At 46.0% G+C, this 19611-nt stretch overlaps 1 protein-coding gene across 1 annotated transcript in view; it reads right to left on the bottom strand.

Annotated features, from left to right (window-relative positions):
* Positions 1 to 4805: 4805 nt before the first annotated feature.
* DOCK5 (dedicator of cytokinesis 5) overlaps positions 4806 to 19611 on the bottom strand; it is a 127315-nt gene continuing 112509 nt past the window's right edge. The window contains exons 45-52 of the mRNA XM_077805553.1: positions 18349 to 18525; positions 15230 to 15313; positions 14130 to 14267; positions 13848 to 14014; positions 12540 to 12717; positions 9407 to 9545; positions 7352 to 7467; positions 4806 to 5095 (exon numbers count right to left, since the gene is read on the bottom strand). Of these exons, the coding sequence (XP_077661679.1) occupies positions 4994 to 5095; positions 7352 to 7467; positions 9407 to 9545; positions 12540 to 12717; positions 13848 to 14014; positions 14130 to 14267; positions 15230 to 15313; positions 18349 to 18525 (1101 nt within the window). The 3' untranslated portion in view covers positions 4806 to 4993. The remainder of the gene's footprint in view (positions 5096 to 7351; positions 7468 to 9406; positions 9546 to 12539; positions 12718 to 13847; positions 14015 to 14129; positions 14268 to 15229; positions 15314 to 18348; positions 18526 to 19611) is intronic.

The raw sequence follows: 19611 nt of genomic DNA, 5'->3' as shown, positions 1-19611 counted from the left end.
ATCCTTAGATGCCTAAATACCTTTAAAAATCTGGCAGTTAAGCGCCTCTGTCTCTTCTGAAAATGGGAACAAGGCTCCTAAATCACTTGATACTTGAAAATTTTGCCCCTTGTCTTCAATAGAAACAATCTGAATTATACCAGCTGAGGATCTGACCCCTTGAGCCCAGTCAGCAATACACCTCTAAGGAAACAAACTTCCATTCATGAGCATGTTTTCCACCCAATGAGAAGAAAGGGAGTAGGAGAGGCTAACACAAGTTAGAGACAGATTGAAGACATGGCAAAAAAAACCTCCCCCAACTATTGGCCCCCATCCTCAAGTGAGAGTTTAAAGATGAAGGAAATACACAGTACCTCAAATCCTCCGCATCCTCCTTATGCACCAGCTGCCCTGTCCCCCTCCTGTAGAAGTGAGGTCTAAACAATCTCAAACTGGCCAGACGACAGGCCATCAAGAAGCAAAGCCTGAATTGTGCAGCCAACACATCAAGGCAAACCGTAAGGAAGTTGTCAGGCAAGGTGGTGCCAGGGAACAACCTGTTTAAGAGCTCAACCCATAATGAAGGCCAAGAATCAAAATGTGGCTTTTATCAGCCACAGCTCCACAAAACAACAACAACAAAAAAGCCTGAAGCTTCTTGAAGTTCAGAGTCAATAGACAGAGCTTCCTACAGCTCTCCTGTCTGTGTTAGCCTTAGGTGATTAGTTTAGCCGCTTGGTAACTCGGGTTTTAGTACTGTTGAGTTACAACAAGCAGGAGGGAAAGTAACTGCTGACAATCCTAACAGTTAGCAGCTCTCTCTGGATGGCAGAGTTTTAACCCCTTACATACCAGGTACTTTGTCCATCAATCCTCTCCTTACCAAGGCTGAAAAATGGGAAAGAACAGGAATTTAAAACAGAGGTGGAAGGAGGAAATGTTGCTAGAGGTCAGATTTGGATCCAAAGTTCGGGGGTGTCTGGATTGAGGTTTTGAGTTTGGCTCATTCTAGAGTTAAGGCTGCAAAGTTCTTTCCAAATTTGAGGGTTGTTCAAATCTGGGCTTTTTGATCAGGCCCATTTCTCCTCTTACATACAGTTGGCAAGCATCCAAAATATACCAGGCTAATGGAGTAGATCAAAACACAGAGAAATAAAACTAGAGATGAACCAGACAGTACTGCAATATCCCTGCCTAACTCTCTTACTCATGGTGGGAAAAGCCACTTGCTGTAGTTCTTGCAAACATTCATGCTTTCCGCCTGATATAAAGAGCGAGAGGAAATGTACCATGACATCCATTTTGTGCTCGGAATATTCCCTCTTTTGCAAGGAAATTAAGTAAGTATGTGGCTGATACTGACTGATCGGTGGAGGACTGGAAAAGTGACAATTAAGACAAGGTGAAATATGCACGCACGCTATTCACTTGTACCAGACCCTTCAGTGCTCGCTCAGACAAAATTCTTATGGACTTCAGTGACTGTTTTGAGTAAGGATTTCAGGATTGTGTGCGCGTGTATCAGGGATGGCAGGAAAAGTCGGGGCGGGGGAGGAACAAAAAAAGAAAACCCTGAAGTTTTCAAGTCAAGCAATGTCTGTGTCCAAGAATGTAATGTGGAACTGACAATCTCTATGATGCCTTGGGGATTGGAGGCAGGGGTGGAATATGGTCAAGATGTTCAGAAAGGTTTTCAAAGCTTTCCCTGGAGAAGGCAGCTGCCCAAAAGACAGTTGTGTGTGCACTATAGCAAACACAGCTGTAGGCATATGTGATGTGACTGCAGTGTGACTTCTAAAATGTCTCCAACTTATTTTGTGATGTGAATCTGATATGAGCCTTTAATGAATGCAATCTGTTTAGGGAGCCATACGGGCAGCACAGCGAATGCAGTTTCTGCAGGTTTCTGTTTTCATCCAAACAGACACCAAAGAAACATATTACAGAAGATCGGATAGTTCCAGTCTGAATAAAAATAATTACAATAAGATTGCTATACTATTGGACAGTGTTTTACTAAGGCTTAAAGGCCTTTTGTTTTTCAATGAGGTAATGAAACTAGTTTGTATAGCAATAGCAAGAGAAATTATGTTGAAATGGCCTATGTTAAAAATATGAAATATGTTTTGAATATTGCAGGCCACATCCTCAGCAGTGTTTTCAGTGGCTCTATATGATTTAAACCACTGGAGGATCTGGCCTTCTAATTAGAGATGGTCCCGAACCAAAGCTCTGCTCCACTTGCAAAGTTTGGCTCCAGATCTGAATTGCCACCACATTTGCAGGTGGATCCATTGCTAGGACAGGGCTGAACCAAAATCATCATGAGAGGCATAAGGATTCAGCAATCAGAACTTAGCAGAAGGGTTTTTGATCCAGTCACACAGAGTATGTTTACATTGCAGTAAAGACTCAGGGCATGGCTGCATCAGCTGACTTGGGCTCGGGCTGTGGGGCTATAAAATTTCAGCGTAGATGACTGGGCTCGATCTGGAGTCCAGGCTTTGAGACCCCACAGTGGGGAGGACCTCAAAGTCTGGGCTCGGGCTACATTCCCAGCCCAAACATCTGCACTGATATTTTTAGCCCTGCAGCCCAAGTCCTGGGAGGTCATGTCAACTGACCCGGGTTTTGAGTCTCGGCGCCATGGACTTTTTATTGTAGTGTAGACATAACTTAAGATACTTGGGTGATAATCATAATATACAAGCCGAGACAGAGAAAGGGAATGCAGAATATAGTCCACCTAGTTCTTTCATTTGTTTTGCAGAGCTAAAAAGAACAAGCACACATTTTAAAATTGACCTCAGCTATTCAGATCATCATGTGACCAGAAAAATATGGACAGAGTTCAGAGCGATGAAAATGAGCAGGGTGCTGGAGAGACTGATTTATGAAACAAGATTACAAGAGTTATGATAATGACCTACCTATTGGGACAAGTGATGACGAAGGGCCTGATCCAAAGCCCGCCAAATTCAACAGAAAGATGCCCATAGAATCCAGCGGTCTCTGGATCACGCCCTGAGGGAGGGACCGCAAAACTGGTCTACATGCTTTTGAAGGATATTGACACCAAGCAGAGGAAGGAATTATTTAGGGTGGCAAGTGGCAGCATAAATAGGAGTAATGGAATGAAGTTATAGAAGGGAAAATTTAGACTATCAGGCAGTGAAAACTTATTAAACAGAATGCTGCTGCCATCCACTGAAAACAACAGAAGAAAGGAATAACTAATTAAGAGAGAAGAATTACAACCAATTCCATAAAATATCCCTAAACAGCATAATTGTCAAATTCACCAAACACAGCCCACAAGGAACCAGAGCAACCCAAGAAACCAGAAACTTCAGGGTGAACGGCCCAGTCTTTCACGTCCCTCTCAGGCCTAGGTGCGACTCATTTGAGTTTAGTGATTGTTAAAAGTTAGGCCAAGCGTTTTGTGTGCAGAACACAATGGAAGCTCCCAGACAAAAGGCACAAGGAGAGTTGCAACAACAGGGTACAGTAAGGGGGTGTGTTTGTGAGTGCGTGGATTGGAAGGTTGTCGGCCAAGAGTTCAACTGGGACTTGAAAAGCTAATGGTTATTGAGCTTGGGTTACGAGATTCAGATGTACATCTATACTGTGATAAAAAACAAGTCTCAGAGCCTAGGTCAACTAGGGTGACCAAACGTCCTGATATCAGGGACTTTGTCTTATATACACAACTAACCCCCCACCCCCATCCCCGAAAAAAAAAGTGTGCTGATTTTTCACACTTGCTAACGTCAACAGTGTAGATGCTTGGGAGTCCGGGTTCCGAGACCCTCCCCACTCGTGGGGTCCCCCAGAGCCCAGGCTCCAGCCCCAGCCTGAACCTCTGTACTGTTATCTTATAGCCCCGCAGCCCAAGCCCCGGGAGCTTCAGTCAGCTGACCCGGGCCAGCTGCGGCCACGGCGTGGGTCTTTCCTCACAATGGAGACATAATCTCTGTCCTCTTGATGAGCTGCCCATGCTGATAGCTGCAACCTGTTAATGCTAAAGCAACGAGTACCACAGGAGAGAGGACTTTTTTGCACCATTGTTCAATTATTTAAAAAAAAAAAGGGGGGGGGATGTCGTAGTGTAGTGTGTCCCGAGGGCACACAGGCTGAGCAGGTGGGACAACACAAGCGGAGCATCAACTGCTTTGCGGTATTCAAACAAGAATCAAAAGCAAAGGTCTGAGGCAGTGTTGGTGAACCCAATCTCTCCACTGGGAGTGAGCTACCACCATTGTTGGCCCAAGTGTGAGCAACCTGCCCTCACCTTTAATACACGGGGTGATCAGCAGAGACATTGGGGTCCTGCAGGTGATGTTCATTTTTGCTCCCAGCAGGTCTCAAGACACACTCAGAACCTCATGAGGCCGCTTGAATTGAGGAGGAACATCACATGTTAGGACCCGTCGTCTCCCAGGGCTGCATTTCACAGATGGAAATGACTGTAATCTGGTCCATTCCATGCAAATCAGGACACCCTTACTCCCACTTGACCCTCCGCCCCACCGGTGGGGCTGCATAGGTATCAACCGGTAATGCAAACGTGCTGGGGCAGTATAAGAAGTGTTTTGTATGGACCTGGCTTGCCTCGGTTTAAGTGCTGCTGCAAATCCTTTTTTACACCAACGGGGCAACTCTGCACAAGGGGTTTGCACTGACGCCGTTACACTTGTGCAACGACCACCAGTACAGACAAGCCCTTTTGGGGTACGAGTCTCAGATTTCTGGTAACACTGCCTCCATTTTAAAGCTCACAGAGTTCCCCATAGGGCTTCGTGTCTTAATGTGTGCAAGGAAAATCAGAGGATTGGGAATGCAAAGTATATACAGTTCAAGTGGCTTATTTTGGAATTACCTGGGGAAAACTCCCAGGGAAGGGAATGGAAGATGGGATCACCAGTCTTTAGGGCTGGAAAGAGCCAGAGTGTCAGAAACAGAAAAGCAGCCCATTTCACTCAAGGCGTTAGAGGGTACGCAGAGGGAATCCTTATTGCAATCCCTGCTCCGAAGAGACAACGCTGGACTTTCTTGCTTTCGGAGGCGGAGGGGGAGGTTTGACTTCACGTCTGCTGGGCAGTGGTGGGGCAACCTGGGAAGACATAACACATAATCATAGGGGTGAGAAGTTCTGCTCTACCAGGCAACAGATGTCTAGATGGTGCTGTAGTCTGGGCTATTTATTTCAGGATCAAATCCTCCAATTCCACTCCAAACGGAACTTCTCAGCACCAGACGATGGAACACAAGTCTGGGAACCAGTACATTTGGGTTCTGCCTCTGACTCGCTGTCTGAGTTTCAGCAAATCTGCGTGCCACGGTTTTCCCATCTGCAAAATGGGGACAATACTATAGTGCTAGAGCCTTGAAATACCACCCGTCCTGATGGGTGCACTCCACTGAGTAACACCGCGGGCCTGATTTTCCATTGAGCTGCAACTTGTGTGATCATTTGCACAGGTGCAGCGAGGGCCAAGTGGGTGTAAAATGCTACCCAGTCAGAATGGTAGCATTTACATCTCTTTGCACTCCTGTAAATGACTGCACATGGTGCAAGGAATCAGTGAATCACGCCACAAGTTCCAGTACAAAAGTCACACCCTTCCTGCACAAGGAACGGGATTTTAAAGAGTGCCCCTTGGTTTTGCACAAATTTACACTTTTGGGTTCTTTGGATTTTTCCCTTCAGCTACTTTAACCAATGCACGTGAGCTGTTAAGGGAAACATCTGGAATAAGACAGACCTGAAAGAAGGTTGGGTGAGCAAGAGGCCATGTGGTCTCCTCTTGCTCAACCTAAACTGTCTGGATTTCAAACTATTTAGAGATAATAAAGGAAGGGTTAGGTGGGGGCTTTATGACTTAAAAAGCAATGTGCAGAAACCCTCTGGTGAAATACTTTTACAGTCTCTCCTTACGGCCCTCTGAGTCAGTCCCGTTGCTGCAGACCAAGGTCCATGACAATGTAGTGAGCAACAGCATGTTAGTAATCCGTTTTCTCATAAGGCTCAGGGAAAGGGAGCTCTTCATTAATCCTCTTGCACAATAACTCCCAGCACATGCACGGCGCTCGCATGTTTCCTGCGGCCAGACCACCCTGCGCAGAAGCGCTGCCCCATGTCTCAAGCTATGTCAAGTCAGACCAGGTCAGGATTTGCAGAGGAGACCTCTAAGGCATCCCTAGCAGGACATGTTTTGGGGGATTGCATAGGTGGCCCTGTAGGTCAGAACTGAAACAGTCCCATAGTATGATGCTGGGGTACGTCCCAGCCCTGCGAGAGGTGCCATCATTTGGAATCGGTGTAAAACTGAGGCCAGATCCACTCGTGGCCTCTAAGGCTACTTCTACACGAGCAGCGGCAAAGACATGGCTGATTCGTGCCAAGTGCCGGGTACGTATTCAGCACAGCTCAGCTATGCCGGCACTATCATTACTGTGGCTGCATGGAGCGAGCGTGAGTATGTGCACGTGGGCACAGAAAGCCCACCCCAGCTCATACAGTAGACACAGCCGAAATGTCCCATTTCCATTTTTTTTTTTTAAATAAAGAATAGTATTAAAAACTCAGTATTACTGGCCAAATTCCAACTCCGGGTATTACACTACTCCTCTCTAAACTTTCTCTGCAGCTTTGATTGCACAGGGTGTTCTTCCTTTTCTGTTTCAAAGGGATATTCAAGGTTGCTAGGCATTGTTAAACAGCTGCTGTGTTCCACTCCAGAGGAGGCTGCATTTCCGTGCAGGATGAAAGGATCCTTAGTATGGATATTAGCTAGCCTTGTAAAGCACTGTCAGATGCTTTCCAATAAAAGGCACTACAGTCGTACACATTGAAGATACTATTATGATGCCACAGTGAGATGATGACTTATGAAGACCAGAAAATTATCTTGGTCCATAGTTTTAATACCAGAGGCCTCGGTTTTCAGAAAGTGAAAATCAGGCTCCTTCCCAGTGTCCTAAAGTTGGGCCCCCAGAAATCATTAGTCATTTCTGAAAATCCTGGCCTGGCAGTTCTCCCTGTTTCTTCTTTTTTTCAGTAGTGGAGAGTACGGTGATATTTACACCCTGACTATAGTTATTAAACTCCCAGGTCATCGTGTTAGTTTGTGTTTTCAGTAACAAGAAAACACAAAACATTGTATACAGCAGATTTTGCCAAGGCAAGGAAAGCACGTTCTTTTCAGCTGAAGAAAGGGACTGGCTAGATTGCCTTCCCATTAAGCGGAAAATGTCTTGCTCTCTTACGGTTTCAGGAAGCAAACCAGTAAACGGATCAGACAAGTTTCAAGTAGCACCACCCTAAGAGCAACTGGGAAAGTTCCAGTGTCCATTCCAATTTCCTTACCTCCAAAGAGTTCCTTGAGTTGCTATTCTCATAGGGTTTGCTCTTGGGTGGAGGCGGAGGTGGGGTGCTCTGGAAGTTAGCAGTTGCCAATCCATCTGCCTGCAATGAGGGAAAACCTAGAAACAATAAAAAGATACTTAAGTCAAAGAAGACTGAATTGAGGGTGGGATGTGGGAGGGAAATGGCATTGACCACATGTAATTTTGAAGGGAAAATTATTCCTGTGTTTTGTTTTGTTTTAATCTACTAACAGGTCCCCAACCATTTTAGCAGATGAACCTGAACAGATGGGTCAAAGAAAAATCCCAGTTGTAATTCCCCTAACTTCAAAAGATCCAGAAGATTTCTATGTTCGTAACGTGATTCTAAACCCATGTGAACAAGGCATGCCTGGGGGAACAGAAAATTGAATCCATTATCACATCTGAAATGTTCAGAGGGGTTTCCTTTCCACTCAGGCTTTAACCTCAGCATTCACTTTGAAGTTAACTCCTTCTGATGGGGTAAATAAGTATCCAAACTTCAAAAAAAAAAATGTCCCGAGAAATAGTCCTGCTACTAATCACAATTAAAATTATCTGGCTTCTCTACTTAAACCAAGTTTACGCCCACACACCCACACCCTAAAAGCTTACATCTGAACCAACCAAATCCCATATTTGTCTATGTAAGGGATGCACTCCATAAGGGTTTCACTTTCCTTACCTATTAAGATAAAATCCTCCTTCGACAGGTAAAACGTTTTTAATTTGCCAGCTGAGATTTCGGCAGCCATTTATGTCTCCTGATAAAATGTTTTGCCACAAGATGGAGCTGGGCGATTCAGACAGCTGGAATTTGTAGTTCACTTATTTACAGCAAAAAGTGCAAGTTTTGCCCAAGACTTTAGCCAGAGACCTGTTAAAAAGGTGTCCTGGATTCATTCGGCTCTTGCTAACACCACCGACTTCACTGGGGCTACTCCTGATTTATAGTGAAAAAAGCAGCAGGCCCTATAAATTGAACATGCTCTGTCACGCTAGAGACAAAGGGCCTGATTTGCAGAGACAGTCTCTCGTTCCCCAGGTGCCCACGAATAATTGCACTGGCGTTTCACTCAGAAATTTAGCTCACAATATCTGTTCACACCATTCATTGAAAAGCCTGGATGAAAAAAAGTCTGGCCTAGTAGGTTAAAAATAACTATTCGTGGAAGAAGTTTAATTTCAATTTATTGGGCTGCATACAATTAAGAAAGGTTATTTCAGCCCCTTTGGTAACACAGAGAGAAAGTCCATAAGGCAAATGGTAAAAGTCAGGGTTTCTTTCAATACACTTTTTCCTACCAGATTTTCTTCCCTGGTCTGAAGCTGTCATTAGCTCTCGGGCTCTCTCTACTAAAACATGGTATGCAGGCAGTTCTCGACTTGACGACATTCTACTTACGACGCTTCTGAATTGACACCCTGATTTGACTTAACAACAATTGGTTTCGACTTTTACGATGCTCGGTCCTGCAGTGGAGTGGATGTTTGAGTGCTGATGTTTCAACTTACAAGAAGCAATTTTCAGGAACCAATTGTGTCGTAAGTCTGAGGACTGCCTGTATTCCAGGGGGTTCTCAAACTTCATTGCACTGTGACCGGCTTCTGACAACAAAAATTACTACCTGATCCCAGAATGCGGGGGACTGAAGCCTGAGCCCACTCGAGCCCTGCTGCCCTGGACGGGGGAGCCAATTTCAAAGCCTGGTGTGGCCAAAACTGAAGCCCAAGGCTTCTGCCCCAGGCAGGAGGCCTGTAACCTGAGCTCCGCCACCCAGGTCTGAAGCCCTCGGGCTTTGGCTTTGACTCCGGGTAGTGGGACTTGGGCTTTGGCCCAGGGCAGTGGGGCTCAGGATTTGGCTTTGGCCCTGGCCCTAGCAAGTCTAATGCCAGCCCGGGTGACCCCATTAAAATGGGGTCGTGACTCAGTTTGGGGTCCTGACCCACAGTTTGAGAACCGCTGGTATATTCTATTACCACAGACACTGCCCAGAAGGAAGTGGAAAGCAAACTACAGTGCAATAGGACTTACTGTGGGTTCTTGGGGTTTTCGGAGTGATGGGGGGCGGGCTGAGTGGGGTTGACTGCTGGAGTGAGGAAGCCTGATGCAGTGTCAGTCTGCCGTCTCCTAACTGAAGACTCTTTGGTCTCTGTGCTTTTTCTGATGTGCTCTGAGGGAAAACACAGAGTAAACAAAACCGTTTGAAGTCGGCAAGGTGGCTGCGCATGCAGGGAATAACCAGACCTGTCAGGAAGGGATCAGCATGTACCAGAAGAGCCATGTACAAGACAGAAAGGTGCATTTAGGTGAAACATAAGAGTGCAAACACAGAACTGGCGAAGCAATGTCAAAAGGCGAGTGCTGTGACTCCTATGACATATGATGCTAGCACTGCTGGTCAAATTTTCAGTGGGGACCTTACTAACTGGATAGCACTGCTCACAAAGATTTCATTGTATCAGGTAAGGAAGGAAGAGGCTTCTGATATTAGGGAAGGAATTCAGGGTGGAAAACAGTTGCATTTGGCCTAGTCATTCTATGGACACTTTTGCAAGGAGCAGCTCCTGAGAGAAGGCAAATTAAAATGGTTCAGGTAATCAGTACCAGGACCAGAAGAGACCGTGTGGGTCATTCAGTCGAAGAGGCTGCATTTTGCAGAACCAATCCCTCTCTTATTCCAACTAAGGAAGGACGGGTCTTGCTCATGGAGTCCCACTGGTTTGGAACTTGGGAGAACGAGATGCAATTCTTCACCATGCCACAAACTTCTGGTGTGGCCTTGGTCAAGTCGCTTGACCTCGCTGGCTGAGATTTTCAAAGGCGCCTAAGGAAGTTAGACACCCAGATTGGGAGTTGGGTGCCTAATTCCCTTAGGCTTCTTTGAAAATCTTTGCCTCAGTTGCCCAGTCTGTGAAATGGAGCTAATGATACTGGCATTACCTCACAGCGATGCCATGAGGGAATATTCAATAATGGTCTTTTGGCGCTCAAATACTACAGAGATGGGGGCTGCAGGAGTATCTAGATCAGAGGTGGGCAAACTACGGCCCGCGGGACTGTACTGTCCTGCCCGGCCCCTGAGCTCCCTGCCCCGCTGTCCCCTCTCCCCTGCAGCCATGCCGCTGCCGTGCCGGCAGCGCTCTGGGCAGCGGGATGCACACTCCTCCAGGGCACAGCAGCGGCATGTCTAGCTTTGGCCAGGCGGCGCGGCTGCCAGACATGCTGCTCTGAGCAGCATGGTAAGGGGGCCGGGGATTGGATAAGGGGTAGGGGGTCCCTGGGGGTAGTCAGGGGACAGGGGGCAGTTGGATGGGGCAGAGGTTTGGGGAGCGGGGGGGATCAGGGGGGATTTAGATAGGGGTGGGGTGGTCAGGGGACAAGGAGCAGGGGCGGGGGTTGGATGGGTGGAGGGTTCTGAGCGGGACAGTCAGGGGGCGGGGGTCCTGGGAGGGGACAGTCAGGGGACAAGGAGCAGGGGGCGGGGGGGGGGTTGGATGGGTGGGGAGTTCTGAGGGGGGCAGTCAGGGGGCAGGAAGTGGGAGAGGTCAGATGGGGGCGGGGCCAGGCTGTTCGGGGACATGTGCACAGCCTTCCCTACCTGGCCCCCCATACAGTTGCGCACCCTGATGTGGCCCTCGGGCCAAAAAGTTTGCTCACCCCTGATCTAGATAGATAGACTAACATCTTATTTAACCTGCTCTTGACTTTCTGCGGGGATGGTGCCTTCAACAGCTCCATTTAGAGAGTCTGTCCCTGCCCAATTCCTCTTCTGTTAAACATTGCCCCCCTCCAATAGCTAAACATAGCTGAAATTTGACACAGATGTTGAAAATCCAGCCTATGCAATATTTTGGTCCATTTCTAGATGACACTTCATTACGGGTCAGGAGAAGTTGGCAGGGTTTACATATATTACAAAACACAACGTGTTCTTTGTGGAGATCTATTGCATTAGCCACCTTTCACCGCTGAATGCTGGTGTGTTTTTCACTGTGCAGAAGAGACAGGACTTGGGCATAACGAATATAAGAGAGAACTATTGAGGCTGCTGCACACAGGCCAAGCCTCAGATTAATTTATACAGCCAGTGCTGCCCAGGGTCACAGCAGAGTCTCCCTAAATCCTCAACTGGACTAGTCAGTCATGGAATAGACTCCTGACTTCCCTGCAAACACTTCTCCAAATCAACATCTGCGTATTTTGCAATGTAGTAAGAAAAATACAACTCAAAAACCTCATGTGTTTCACTGAGCCAATCATATGGGGAATTTACCCTCAGAGGTACAGATTCTACTAAGAATTTGTCTCTGCCTTTCTTAGCTCCCTATCGTGTGGTGGGGCATTAACCAACAGCCAAGTTGCCTGCCAGACTTTTCTCCCTGATCTTCTACATGCTTAAGTGCTCCGCTGAATCGGGATCAAAAGCAAAGAGTAGCTGACAGCTCAACCCATGGATGAACCCCTAGATTCTACTCCCATTGAAATCAACAGTAGCACTTAAATGGCATTGGATCAGGCTCAAATTCAACACATCTTCAACCCCAGAGCTGCATGCAGACCAGTTTTGCGGTCCCTCCCTCAGGGCGTGAGCCAGCCAGGCTTCTAATTCCCATTGAAATCAATTGGAGTGAGGCACCCAAATACCTTTTACAATGAGGCCCTAAATGACTTGTCCAAGGTCACCGATCTGTGGCAGAGCAGCCTCTCTTTCAAGCTCTAGTGTCCTAACCACTGGATCGTCCCTTCTCAATTCCTAAATCGCAGGCCAAATCCTCAGTGGCTGTACATTTGACTCCAATGGAGCCATGCTGATTTATACCTGCTGAGGATCTGGCCCTCCAGCTGGATTTTTTGAGTGGCTAGATAGCAGCTGTCTGTTTGAAACTGTCCTGGGCGTCTGTGAGAGACGAGGGTGATGAGCACTCCCCTAGTGGAACTTTCAGCACCTGGGACTTCAAGTTTCTACTTCAAATCAAACTGCACTGTGGCTCCTGAAACAAGGTTTCCAAACAACAGGCAAGTAATTATTTAGCTGACCAGGGCTTTTGGTATTCGAACCCCTCCCAGTATTGAATGAAGATCCCAATGACAAACAAGGCTGAAGGAGAAACAAGAACTATGAAACCCCCACTGCGGATTTTATTATTACTACTACTATTGTTACCGTTTTGGAAGTCAGTTCAGCTTCTGGCTCCTTCTCCACAATAACCTGAGACTTGCTAATACTCCGGTCCTTCCGCTTGAATTTGTTAATCCGGTTATCGGTGTCTTCCTTGACAGGCAGCTCTTCAGCCTTGGAAGCCGTCGACAGCCTTCTCTCCAAGAGAGGCTCGAGAATGGATCTGCAGCCCATACCGAAGGACAGACACAAAGCCAGAAGCATTAGCCCTCCAGTGAGAAGGCCCTCACTTTTTAGTATGCACGAGAGTAATTGTGCAAAAGTGAGTTAGGAGCACAAGACTTTCAAAGGGACTTCTTGTGGCACCTTAGAGACTAACCAATTTATCTGAGCATGAGCTTTCGTGAGCTACATGCATCTGATGAAGTGAGCTGTAGCTCACGAAAGCTTTTGCTCAAATAAATTGGTTAGTCTCTAAGGTGCCACAAGTCCTCCTGTTCTTTTTGCGAATACAGACTAACACGGCTGCTGCTCTGAAACCTGTCAAAGGGACTTGTGCGCTTAAGTTACTTGGGCACTTTTGAAATTGCACTGTGTTATGCATTGAAGGAAGTGTTGTCCAATGAACCGAGCACTGGCCTGAGAGTCAGGAAAACCTGCGGGTCTCTTCCCAGCTTTGCCACTGATCTGCTCTGTGACCGTGGGCAAGGCATTTAGGCCCTGTGGCGTAACAACTGCAAATGTGTACGTGGAACAGTAACGTCAGGAAAGGATTGCAATTCCCTTCTGTACCATTTCCCAGCTGGAAACACAGCAGCTGAGGTAGCACTAACTGACCATCCAGTTCTCTGCAGGCCACAGTTTGGGAACCACTGGACTACAGACCTCATAGGATGTTTTAATCTCCATCTTCCAGGGTTCAGTGATTCTCTTAGGAGAACAGAAATGCTGTGGTTTCACTGTACTATATTACCCACATCATTTGGCAGACTAGCAGATAGGGTATCAGACTGGGACTCAGGAGACCTGGGTTCAATTCCCAGCTCTGCCACTGGCCTCCTGGGTGATCTTGGATAAGTCTCCCCCGCCTCTCTGTGCCTCAGTTTCCCCATCTGTAAAGTGGGGATAATGACATTGACCCCCATTCTAAACCCCTTTGAGATCTACTGACAAAAAGTGCTCTGTAAGAACTAAGTACTATTATTTGCGGGTTAGATGAAACCTATTTTAAAAGCAAAAGTAAGTTATAAAGCTGCATCCCTTGAGAAGGCGATATTAAAATAACCTCCACGAGCAAAAGTGATTCCCACTCCCCATAAATGTCTGACATTTTTGAAAAGGCCAGTCACTAACCCATCAGATCCTGGCCTGGAGGAGGTGCTGTCAGATGAGGTGGAGGACGTAGATACCACAGAGGAAGTCACAGAGGTGACAGACAGCCGTCTCAGCGTGGAAGACATGATGTAAGGCAATACCACGGAGCCTGACCTGCTCTGCTTCCTCTCCGTCAGGGAGGAAGGCTGCAGACGACATTAAACAAAAGCTGTGAGGAGCTGGGACATGCTACTCACAAGGAGAGGGTAATTCCGGGCAGTTTCTTGGAGACACTGCACTAAACAAACAAGTCATGTTTACCAGAGTTATCACACCGTAGAGCTTCTCTACTTTCTTCTTCAGCTCTTTGAAGCAGGTTGTCAGCCTGTCATGCAGGGGCTTCAGCTGCTCAGTCAGTTTCTGACCATGAATCCTAATCCCTTCAGCCAGCAAAGGCATCTAAAAAAAGGCGCAAAATACTATGAGCTAATGCTATGAGCAAGAAAGCAAGCAAGCAAGAAAATCAATTCTCATGCTCCAGAGTGAAAGCTGAGTGCTGCAGGGGTCAAGAAGGAGTTCTCTCTCTCTGTCACTTCCAAACCCCCAGTGTTCACACGATGATCCTGTATGTGTGTAGCATGGGGTATGTAAAGTGTGGGGAGAGCACTCAGTCTCCAAAGCAATATAACTGTGAAGTAGCTTTAACCTGGCTCCATTACATGGAAATATACGGGAACAAGTTGACTTCCTACTGCAGTGGAATTTTCATGACAACTTCCTTATCGATTTTAATGGTTACATACAGAGCAGGTCAGGCTGCGTGACTTTTCAACTGTCAGAATTATGAAAAAAAAAAAAAAAAGTGGGGTAAAGAAGAGAAATAAATAATAAAAAGGAAAAGGGGATGAGCAACCGTTTAGGATAATGAGAAAAATCTACCCATCATATTCCAGAATAATAGTCCAAAGCACTGCAGTACCGTTCAGAGGAAAAAGAAATTTAAGAGCATTTTCTAGGTACAATACTTGATAATTTTTCATCTAGTTTTAAAATTCAGCTCTGACCTACCTCAGTCTTTAGATTACATTCGTGTATTTGTATTCTATGTTCTGTTACCTGGACTGGATGCACAGGTGTTTGTAGGCCAAGCAATGTGGTTCTAATCAAAGCTCAACTTCCACTAGGGTCAAGAGGAAGTTAGCCTGTGCCATAGTGCGACTGAAGTGTTTTGGACCACTAAGTAAGAATACCATAGAACTTTTTAAAATAAGGGACGATTGTACAGACATTGCACTGCGTTCTTTTAACACCTCTCTTCTTTGTGTTGTTTCAAAATTTTGTACAAACATCTCACACACACACACACACAATGTGACAATTCTCCCTCTCTCTTTCTCTCTCCCCCCGTCCCAATATGGTACCTGTAAGGCAATTAATTGCTTAAGTAGTTCAATTTTATCTTGATCTTCAGGATGTTCTTGGAGATACTTCTCCGTGAAAAAGGCCTGAAAGCAAAGAGGAAAGCAGAAGGCATAAAAACATTATGTTTTCTTTACAGTTGGCTTTTAACCTGAAGAACACCAATAGCAAGCGACAAAGATCTGTTTCAGACCAACGAGTTTCAGACAGGGTCCTTACCCTTAGTGAAATACTTTCTTTCGATAAGATTCCCAGGTCTCTTAACGAGTGTGGTCTGATGTTACAGCTGCTAGAACTTTCTTCTTGTTCTTCAATAAATTAAGAGCTAAGATTGTTTCTCTCAAAAACCGTAAGAAAAATGCTTTTTTCCCCCTCAAGTGTTTTGACATTTTTTCTCCATTGAAATTTGCTAAAGTACAACCACTTGGCTGAATATTTTTGATTTTCAAAATTTCAGTGGGAAAAATAAAAAAGGTAAAGCGTTTCCTCAGCATTTGACCTGCACTATGTATTAATATTCAGAGTAACCTCCCTTCACCCGACCTACCACCCAAAAGGCAGAAGACTCCACAACAATCCGCATCTCAGTAACAAAGTTTCTTTAAACTCCAGCATACAAGCAACAGAGTACTCATGCAATCCTTCAAAACTGTACCCAAACACACAATTTTTAACTCCAACCTCAAAAAGGTTAGTAAGCCACCCTTGTGCCTCTGGTACCTCTGTGCTGAGGAATCCAAGCCCACATGTGGAACTGATTCCCCAGCAGAGCAATTATATGGGGTTTTGTGACGGAAGCAACAGTAGTGATTCCACAGTTAAGCTTTCACTAAGGCCCCTGGTTCAGTAAAACACCTGTAACTCAAGAGAGCACTTAAGTATGTGCTTAGCTTTAACCACACATTGAAGCCAAAGGAATTTAAGCTCATGCCTAAAGGTAAGCATGTTCTTAAGTCATTTCCTGATTTGGATCCTTAAAACAGGACTAAATTCCCACCAATTCACATGGCTTGTGACCGAACGTAGTCTCAAAGTTTCCCACAATCACAGTTCACAGGATAAGCAATTTTAAAGAACATTTTCTAGGTAAAATACTTGTTAGCTTTCCATCCACTTTTAAAACGGCACTCTGTTAACTGGATTTTATGTACAGGTGTTTGTGGGCCAATGGAGTATGGTTCTACAAAGCCTAAACTCCCACTGAGGTCAACAGCTGGGTAGCCTGAGAGAGAACTGCAGGGCTGGACCCAAAGTACTTTTCTTGGAAGAGTTTCATTATTCGAGGAAGAAAGCACGCCCATGGTACAATGGAGACTTTTGGCTTCCAGCTACAATGACACAATTAAAGCTCAGGATTCAGGCCGCCCACAAATGCCAGACTCTCTCTCTGCTAATCCTTAGTCGAGGTAGGAAAATATGAACCGGTTGTGAGTATTTCCAGATGTGGTTACAAATACCTGGAGTTTCCTTGTTTTAAATGCTTTCCCATTTTCATAATTCTAAACTTTACGTTAACTTTAACTCATAAAATGGGAAAATACTTAGCCAAATTCATCCCTGCTGGAGTGTGCAATCCCTCTGGAATCGGGGGATTGACACCAGGGTTAAATCTGACACAAGTCCCTTCAATGTCTGTGCTTCATTTTGTTTGATCACGACACTTTTTAAAAATCAAACACGTTTCCAGCACCACACACTGAAGCTATGAAAACCACCATGACATTTCATGCCAGAGATGGCATTATTCAGGACTCCGCAATGTGATTAGAGGCTGGGGTAATAACTGTCTTCAGCTCAGTATAATTAACGAGGGAGATACATGCCATGCCAAAAAAAGGCACAAACTGCGAAGGGACAGATTGTGTTTTCATTCTGATTCGACTGCTCTTTGCCGTCACGCTATCAAGACAAAATATATATTGACAGCTAGACAGTGATTATAAAAAAAATCCCTGGTCTTCCTGTCAGCATTTTACATTATTAAAACTGAGACACAAGTCAATTTACTTTGATCTCTGTCTACTCTGTTTACCGGGGTGGGGGGAGGGATAGCTCAGTGTGTTGAGCATTCGGTTGAACATTGGCCTGCTAAACCCAGGGTTGGGGGGAGGGATAGCTCAGTGGTTTGAGCATTGGCCTGCTAAACCCAGGGTTGTAAGTTCAATCCTTGAGGGGGCCATTTGGGATCTGGAGCAAAAATTGGGGACTGGTCCTGCTTTGAGCAGGGGGTTGGACTAGATGACCTCCTGACGTCCCTTCCAACTCTGATGTTCTAGGATTCTAGGACACTCTACTCTATACTGCTGTAGCGTGGGTGCTTTCTGTATCGACAAAAGGGGTTTTTCCACTGATGTAGCTGATCCTCCACCTCTCAAAAAGGAGGTAGCTAAGTTGATGGAAGAATTCTTCAGTCAACCTCGGTGTGTCTATACCAGGGGTTAAATAGACCTAATTACGGCATGAAGATTTCCACAGCACTGAGCACCATAGCTAAGTCAATATAATTTTTAAGGGCAGACCTACCCCCCACACACTTATCTGGCTTCCATCACCACAGCACCTCACTATCTTTTATGTATTTATCCTCACAACATCCCTGTGATGTAGGGAAGTATTGTTGTTCCCATTATACAGATGGAGAACTGAGGCACAGAGCAACTACGTGATTTGCCCAAGTTTGTGGCACAGCAAGGAACAGAACCCATTTCTCTCCATTCCTAGACTAGCACCCTAACCACTAGACCATCCTTCCTCTGCTTACCTTTGTTCTTTCTATTGTTCTTTGAATCTATACAGATTAGAACAGTGGTGAGCGAAAGAAGGAAAGTAGCATTATCCTCATTTTACAGATGGGCAATTTAGGCATTGAGAGATTAAGGGACAGATTTTTAAAAGCTACTTAGGTGCCCACTGATGGGTGCTAAGATCATAGGTGTTTTTGAAAATCTTGTTAAGCACCTAAATACCTTTAAAAATCTGGCCTTTAGCGACTTGCCCAAAGTCCGTGTAGTAGCTAGGAATTGAACCAAGAGCCAGGTCAGTGCTTCAGCCACAAGACCATCCTTCCACTTGGAAGTCAACACCTTGGACGAGAGATAAGCGCTACATGGAGCCAGCTGACCTTTTCATAGTTGGTGTATCCCCCCATGACTGCAGGGTCCACAATGCCGTTCAGCAGCATGGAGAGCGGGTGCAGAGGCAGGGCACGATCCCAGGCATGCTGTTGGACGCTGTTGCTGATTTTCTCATTGGTTAGCTCCATGGTTTCGATGGCATTCTTCAAAGGGCTGATCTCCTCCTGAACAGTAATGAAGAGAAGACTGAGAAATCCCGCACTGACCCTCTCTGGAAACTCCCGCCATCCTGCCCGTGAATTTTCGCACACCATAGCACAGGGCTGGGCCTCAAACCAAGAGCAGGGGAAAAGCAGGGCAGACAAGAGGATTCCGAGCGGCTTCCTGATCCCATTCTGCTGTTAGAATGGTCGATTGGTACAAGTACCACCTCCTTTCCAGTCCTGCAGGAGTGGGAGATTGGACAGCGGCTTTCCCCCCTTCCTCCCTAGGTGCATCCTGCTGCCAGTGGGAAAACAGAGATCAGTCATTCAGTGGGTCATTTCCTTCTGATCTGATGCTACTGCCAGTTGGGGTGACGAGGCTCAAGCTGCATGTGTCTCCCACTCAGGCCCTACATTACCATTGCTGCAGTGGGAGATTAGGTAGCAGCTCTCCCCACCCTGTGGGATCTGCTGCCAGGGTACGTTGGGGAGAGGAGAAGATCAGGATAACCTGTGTGTTCTCAAGTCAGCCCAGAACCACCGGGCCCCCAAAAGAGAAAGAGCCCCAACAACTGCTTCTGTCTAATACTGTCCCCTGCCCTCTGTAGCTTTCAACCTGCCAGAGGGGGGATAATGTACAATAAAGACACAAAGTGATGGACACATTAAAAAACAGCCTGGAACTTGACACACAGAGGATTCATTCTTTCTACTTGTACAGGGGCCCCATTCACCATATCTTTAAGAAAGACCAGGAGTACTTGTGGCACCTTAGAGACTAACCAGTTTATTTGAGATGAAGTGAGCTGTAGCTCACGAAAGCTCATGCTCAAATAAACTGGTTAGTCTCTAAGGTGCCACAAGTACTCCTTTTCTTTTTGCGAATACAGACTAACACGGCTGTTACTCTGAAACCTTAAGAAAGACCGTTTCTCATGCCAATAACCTGCAGAAATCTGGGACTGGACCGAAATTCAGCAAAGCACTTAAGTGTGTGGTTAACTTAAAGCACTTATTTAAATCCCCATGATTTCCATGGGACTAAAGCACACAAAACATGTTTTTGGTGAACTGGGCCTTTCCCTACCACCATGCGCGGTGGGTTTG

This window comes from Eretmochelys imbricata, chromosome 26, assembly GCF_965152235.1.
Source record: "Eretmochelys imbricata isolate rEreImb1 chromosome 26, rEreImb1.hap1, whole genome shotgun sequence".
In the NCBI taxonomy this organism is placed as follows: Eukaryota; Metazoa; Chordata; order Testudines; family Cheloniidae; genus Eretmochelys; species Eretmochelys imbricata.
This window is presented reverse-complemented; position numbering and strand designations above follow the sequence as displayed.